Source organism: Eleutherodactylus coqui, chromosome 1, assembly GCF_035609145.1.
Source record: "Eleutherodactylus coqui strain aEleCoq1 chromosome 1, aEleCoq1.hap1, whole genome shotgun sequence".
Classification (NCBI taxonomy): domain Eukaryota; kingdom Metazoa; phylum Chordata; class Amphibia; order Anura; family Eleutherodactylidae; genus Eleutherodactylus; species Eleutherodactylus coqui.
Window position 1 is genome coordinate 29,727,472 of NC_089837.1, and position 7,078 is coordinate 29,734,549.

The 7,078-nt window shown below is 48.5% G+C and overlaps 1 protein-coding gene across 2 annotated transcripts in view; it reads left to right on the top strand.

The window, feature by feature from the left end:
• The first annotated feature begins 4,247 nt into the window (after nt 1–4,247).
• Nucleotides 4,248–7,078, top strand: part of ESCO2 (establishment of sister chromatid cohesion N-acetyltransferase 2) — a 24,573-nt gene continuing 21,742 nt past the window's right edge. The window contains exon 1 of one of the 2 annotated variants that reach the window (XM_066594669.1): nt 4,248–4,411. In XM_066594669.1, the coding sequence (XP_066450766.1) occupies nt 4,272–4,411 (140 nt within the window). In that variant the 5' untranslated portion in view covers nt 4,248–4,271. The remainder of the gene's footprint in view (nt 4,412–7,078) is intronic. The other variant, XM_066594662.1, reaches the window with a different exon arrangement.

Consider the following 7,078-nt stretch of genomic DNA (forward strand, 5'->3'; position numbering starts at 1 on the left):
TGTCAATAAACATTACATAACTATCAGCATTCAGCTACTTCCACCAGCCCCCTCTCATATCTATCTATCTATCTATCTCATATCTATCTATCTATCTCATATCTATCTCCTATCTATCTATCTATCTATCTATCTATCTATCTCATATCTATCTATCTATCTATCTATCTATCTATCGCATATCTATCTATCTATCTCATATCTATCTATCTATCTCCTATCTATCTATCTCCTATCTATCTATCTATCTATCTATCTATCTATCGCATATCTATCTATCTCTCTATCTCATATCTATCTATCTCCTATCTATCTATCTCATATCTATCTATCTCCTATCTATCTATCTATCTATCTATCTATCTATCTCTATCTATCTATCTATCTATCTATCTATCTCATATGTATCTATCTCATATCTATCTATCTATCTATCTATCTATCTATCTCATATCTATCTATCTCCTATCTATCTATCTATCTATCTCTATCTCTCTCTCTCATATCTATCTATCTCCTATCTATCCATCTATCTATCTATCTATCTATCGCATATCTATCTATCTATCTATCTCATATCTATCCATCTATCTATCTATCTCATATCGATCTATCTCCTATCTATCTATCTATCTATCTATCTCCTATCTATCTATCTCATATCTATCATCTATCCATCTCATATCTATCTATCTATCTATCTCATATCTATCTATCTATCTATCTATCTATCTCTCTATCTATCTCATATCTATTTATCTATCTATCTATCTCCTATCTATCTATCTCATATCTATTTATCTATCTATCTATCTCCTATCTATCTATCTATCTCATATCTATTTATCTATCTATCTCCTATCTATCTATCTATCTCATATCTATCCATCTCATATCTATCTATCTATCTCTCTATCTCTCTATCTATCTCATATCTATTTATCTATCTACGCAAAAAGGAACGCACGTGGGCCCATTGAGATGGTGCACAAATATGCAGTGAATACACAGGTTTCCTGCACATTCACCACGTATTTGCGCGGCCCGTTCACTTCAATGGCCCATTGGGGTGCGCAGTATGTAACATAAGAGGTGATGCTGTGTGAAGATATACATCATGTGAATGACTCATTGAAATCAATGGCTTCTATTCACTGCATATTATGTACGCAAATACGCTTGTGTGAACGAGCCCTTACTGTACTGTCTTAGGCCCCCTGCACACGGGCGGAAATTCCGCGGCGGGATTTCCCGAAGAATTTCCGCCCCTGGAAGCTGCCATAGGATTGCGTTAGAAAACACAAATCTGCGAAATCTCGGGAGAAAAACAAATCGTGGCACAGAAATGTCACACCCCGGCCGCTGGCTCCGCTCTGGGCATGCACCTGCTGGCCAGCAGCCGGCACATCACAGAGCCGGAGCCATGGGGGCAGGCGAGTGCCTCGCTGGTCCCTGCAGGGGCTCGGGTCGGGTCCTGCTGTGAGAATTCTCGCAGCGGGATCTGACCCGGCCGTCTGCAGGCGACCTTACAATCGGCCCTTTGAAGGTCACCATAAGCCTGATGTGGCCCTTGGTGAAAATGAGTTTGACACCTCTGAACTAGAGGATGCTCAGATAGCTATAGATGTTTTTCTTGCTGAAAGCTAGTTGTACACTAGAGGGCGCTCCGTATGACTTAAATATGTATTCAATGTCTGAAGCTGCAATGTGTTAGTTCTACACTAGAGGGCGCTCCATTCTATTTATATACAGATATTAAAGGGGTTGTCCCGCGAAAGCAAGTGGGGTTATACACTTCTGTATGGCCATATTAATGCACTTTGTAATATACATCGTGCATTAAATATGAGCCATACAGAAGTTATTCACTTATCCCTCCGGCGTTGGCGTCCCCGTCTCCATGGCGCCGACCAAAGCCTTCTCCTGCCTGGATTAGACGCGCTTGCGCTGAAGGGGCCGCTCCGGCGTGCTCGCACCGCACAGGTCTTCTACGCATGCGCAGAAGACCTGTGCGGCGCGAGCACGCCGGAGCCGGACAGAAGAGGGCAGACAGCGCAAGCGCATCTAATCCCGGCAGAAGAAGGCTTTGGTCGGCGCCATGGAGACGGGGACGCCAACTCCGGAGGGGGTAAGTATATAACTTCTGTATGGCTCATATTTAATGCACGATGTATATTACAAAGTGCATTAATATGGCCATACAGAAGTGCTGAACCCCACTTGCTGCCGCGGGACAACCCCTTTAAGGAAAACTGCAAGGAAACTCCAAAATACCTACACAAGGATGACTGCCTGAACACCATATTCCTGGACCCTCCTCTCATATGTTACAGGCAACCTCCAAGTCTGAGGAACTTTATAGTCAGGAGTGCATTGCCCTCCGATACAGAAAGAGGAACTTCTCCCTGTAATGTAAGGAGCTGTAAGACCTGCTGACATATACTGACTGCGGACAGGATACGGATCCCCAACATACAGCAGGACTGTAAGATCCCGGGGTCAGTCACATGATTCACAGCCAATGTTGTGTACCGGATCCGCTGCAGTAAATGTCCTGTTGGGGGCCTTGAGGGTGGCTTCACACTGGCGTTAGAATCGTGCGTTTTCTCTGCGTTGCGCTTCTGCGAGAGATCACAGGATTATGAATCCTATGGTATAGCTAACGTCACATCTGCGATCCTGTGACACTTGCGATCCTGCGATCTCTACAAATCGCAGCAGGTCCATTCCTTTTGCGGTCTTGCCCATTGTTTCCAATTCGGCCGGAGGCAGCAGCGCCGCCCCATCGAAATCAATGGGAGATGATCATGATCCTCTGCCACTGCTGTAACAGCCGTGGCAGGGGACTCTCCGCGACGGGGATTTTACTCCGAAAATAATGCAGAACTGTAAATAATAATAATACATCACCGTGGTAGCGCTGTCATCGCCGGCGCATCTTCTTACAGGTCTCTGCACTCTTCTTATACTCTTCTTCTGGGCTTCCGGAGATTGAAAATCCCCGCCTCCTGAAAGCGCTTCTTCTGATTGGCTGAGCGCTGTGACTAATCAGAGGCAGCGCTCAGCATTGAATGAACCTACGAAGGTGATGTATTATTATTATTTTTTGTTTACAGTTATGGATTATTTTCGGAGAAGGGTTTATATTTCAAGCCCCCTCCCCCGAAAATCCTGCCCCCTGCCACTGCTGACACATATGCTGACACAGCAGTGGCAGAGGATCGCGATCGTGTCCTATTTTAATGGGGCTGGCGTTGCTGCCCCGGGCCCAATTGAAATCAATGGGAGAAGATCCCTATCTCTTGCCATAGGTGTGACAGCCACTGCAGGGGATTCCTTCAGCCCTGCTGGGATGGGAGGCTGTTACCCTGTGGAAACGCCTGGCATCCAGGGCTTCAAGAATGATGGCGGGAGCGATATTGGGGCGTCAATCACATCCTAATATCACTCTCGCCCGTGTGCAGGAGTCCTTATGTTGGAGAAAGAGGACAAAAACTGAAAGCGAGGATGAGGTCTCCCGCCACACGATTAGAGAGGAAAAGACGGAATTCCCCGTGGACGAGCACTTTTCCAGCCACAAACACAACATGCAACACATGAAAGTCACCATAATAAAAGGCAATTTCAAGTCCCAAACAATGGAGGCCTAAACTCTTCAAGAGGATTCATGTGTGAATGCGAACTATGAGAAATCTATAAAACGGATAACACTCTGACCTGGGGACCCCCTAACACTAATTCAGGGACCATGAAAGCTTCACATCTTTATCAGAGGACTATTTATGTATTTACTACTCTCCTCATCCTGTTGGAGTACTCTTTTAAGTGCAAAATAATCACATCCATGTCTGTGCCTTGTCATAAGTATGCATATATATATATATATATAATCTTCAGATCTATTTCATTGAGCCTGAGGAAGAACCCTGTGCAGGTTGGAAACCTTGCTATAACATTGTGTACTTTTGTTAGCCATTAAAAGGTATATCTACAAGATTTCTCTTGCTGTGAACAATCACATTTATATACATTGGAACTGCAAATATACTAATTGTACAGTAGAGGGCGCTGCCTGAATGGATGGAAATAGGATAACTCGTTTATACATTAGCGGAGCGCCTTCTGCTGTATAGATCTCTCATTAACAGCGCCAAACCACACGGCGCGCCCTCTGGCGGCAGAGCCCCGCAATTCACCCTAGTGTACTCCACAGCGTGATGCTCGTTCCCGGAGCCGGGAGCGCGCGGCGGGGAACGATCTGAGCGCGGTGCATGTTGGGAGTCGGCTGCAGTTTGAACCGTTTGGCGGCAAGTTTAGTGCAGCAGGATCGCTGCGAGCGCCGGAGACGCCAGCCCGTCCCTACCGACATGGCGGCCCAGACACCGAGGAAGAGGAAGCAGAGCGCCACCGGGTGAGTGCGGCTGGGGGCGATAGGGCACGTGTGCGGCTGGGGGGCGGCGGTGGTGCTCGTGTGCCGGACGGCTGGAGGGCGGTAGTGCTCGTGTGCCGGACGGCTGGAGGGCGGTAGTGCTCGTGTGCCGGACGGCTGGAGGGCGGTAGTGCTCGTGTGCCGGACGGCTGGAGGGCGGTAGTGCTCGTGTGCCGGACGGCTGGAGGGCGGTAGTGCTCGTGTGCCGGACGGCTGGAGGGCGGTAGTGCTCGTGTGCCGGAAGGCTGGAGGGCGGTAGTGCCCGTGTGCCGGACGGCTGCAGCCTATTGCACCTCTCCCGGGGCTGCAGAGGGTCGCGCTGTTACACGCCGTCCCCCTGTTATATAACACTCGGCTGTCCTGGCCGCTGGGTGGCAGCAGAGAGCAGCAGGTGCTCCTGCAGTATTTGGGGTCCCCCCTCCTCCTGGGGGTCTGCGCCCTCCGCCATGTGTAAGGAGTCATCTGCAGCCCTTCATCTTGCTGAAATAACATTAATTCCTTTAATCCGGCATCTGATGGTCCAGAATCCCCAGTCCGGCGCTGGTGTCGGGGGGATTGTCAGCTGGTTGTTTGGGTCTCTAGGTCTGATAATCCGGCATCTGATGCTCCAGAATCCCCCGCGGTCCGGCGCTGGTGTCGGGGGGGTTGTCAGCTGGTTGTTTGGGTCTCTAGGTCTGATAATCCGGCATCTGATGCTCCAGAATCCCCCGCGGTCCGGCGCTGGTGTCGGGGGGATTGTCAGCTGGTTGTTTGGGTCTCTAGGTCTGATAATCCGGCATCTGATGCTCCAGAATCCCCCGCGGTCCGGCGCTGGTGTCGGGGGATTGTCAGCTGGTTGTTTGGGTCTCTAGGTCTGATAATCCGGCATCTGATGCTCCAGAATCCCCCGCGGTCCGGCGCTGGTGTCGGGGGGGTTGTCAGCTGGTTGTTTGGGTCTCTAGGTCTGATAATCCGTTACGGCTGAACCTTTACCCCCATGCAGCCTATTGATGATCCGGAGCGTCTGGTAATCCGGCAGGTTCAGCTACAAGCAGATAAAGGCTCACGGCGGCGGGCTCATATCTGCTGCACGTGATACATGGTGAACGGAGGCAATGCATGCCGATGGGCGCAGCGGAGCCGGACGCAGGAGAGAACTCCCAGCATGCTCTGCTTCTGAGTATGGAACCTGTCCGCCAATGTAGAACACAATGCTGCTGAGGGGAGCGAGATCCCTGCGGAGCGGAGCGCCGCCAACACCCGCTGGGGTCAGATCCGAGCTCCCGCTACCGTCACATAAAGGGCAGTCACTGTGCCATCCGTGACGCCAGCTCCCCGAACATGGCCGGGCGCAGCTGTACACCGCTCGGCATGCTGGGAGACTGACGGGGATTATTATGTCCAACCATTTAGGAGAGTAAGACCCGTAACGGTAATAACATCTGAGGATGGCCTGTAGTCCGGCGCCAAGACGGCAGAGTGATGGAGACCCCCACAGAGCACCCCACTTTAACACCTGCACCCCTTAGGCCGCCTGCAGACGAGCGGGTCGGATCCGCAGCGAGAAATCTCGCCGCGCGATCCGACCTGAGAGCCTGCAGTGACAAGCGCGTACTCTCCCGCGCCTGGCGGCCCCGGTCTTTCATGTGCCGACTGCCGCGCAGCCGGCGCATGCGCAGTCCAGGGGCCGGCGGCCGGGTGAGTGCGTGCACCGCAGAAAATTAGGACATGCCGCGGTTTGTTTGGCGCACGAGATTTCGCGCGGCCAAACCGCGGCCGTCTGCATAGGAGTGCGTATTTTAATGCACTCCTATGCAAACTTTCAGCGGCGGGATTTCCGCTCGTGTGCAGGCGGCCTTAACCCCTTAATGACATGGCCTATTTTGGCGTTGAGGACCAAGCGATTTTTTTGGTATTTTTCCATCTCCATTTTTCAAAAGCCATAACTTTTTATTTTTCCGTGGACGCGGCCGTGTAAGGGCTTGTTTTTTGCGTGGCAAACTGTAGTTTTTATCGGTGCCACTTTTGGGTACATAGACAATATCGTAAAATTTTTTTTATTTTTTTTTTAATGATAACAGGGAGAGAAAACGCATCAATTCTGCCATAGATTTTTTTTTTTTTTTTACAGCGTTAATCATGCAGCATAAATGACACACTAAAATTTTTCTGCGGGTCGGTACGGTAACAACGATACCAAATTGTTATATTTTTTTAGGTTTTTACACTTTTTTGCAATAAAACCCCCTTTTTTTGGAAATCTTTTTTTTTTCTCTATAGCTGCATTCAAAGTCCTGTAACTTTTTATTTTTCTATGTACGGAGCTCTTTAAGGGCTTATTTTTTGCGAGACGAGCTGTAGTTTTTATTGGTACCATTTTGGGAAATGTACGGCTTTTTTGATCACTTTTATTGCATTTTTGTGAGGCAAAATGCTAAAAATTAGCATTTTGCCTCTGTTTTTTAGCGTTTTTTTACGCTTTTTGTCGTACAAAATAAAAAGCGTGTTCAACTTTTTGTACACGTCGTTACGGACGCGTCAATACCCAATATGTGGGGTTTTAGTTTTTTTTCCCTTTTTTTATGCTAATATTAGAAAAAGCATAAAAAAGGGGTTTTTTACATTTTTTTTTTTTACATTTTTCTTTTTTTTACACTTTTCTTTTCTTTA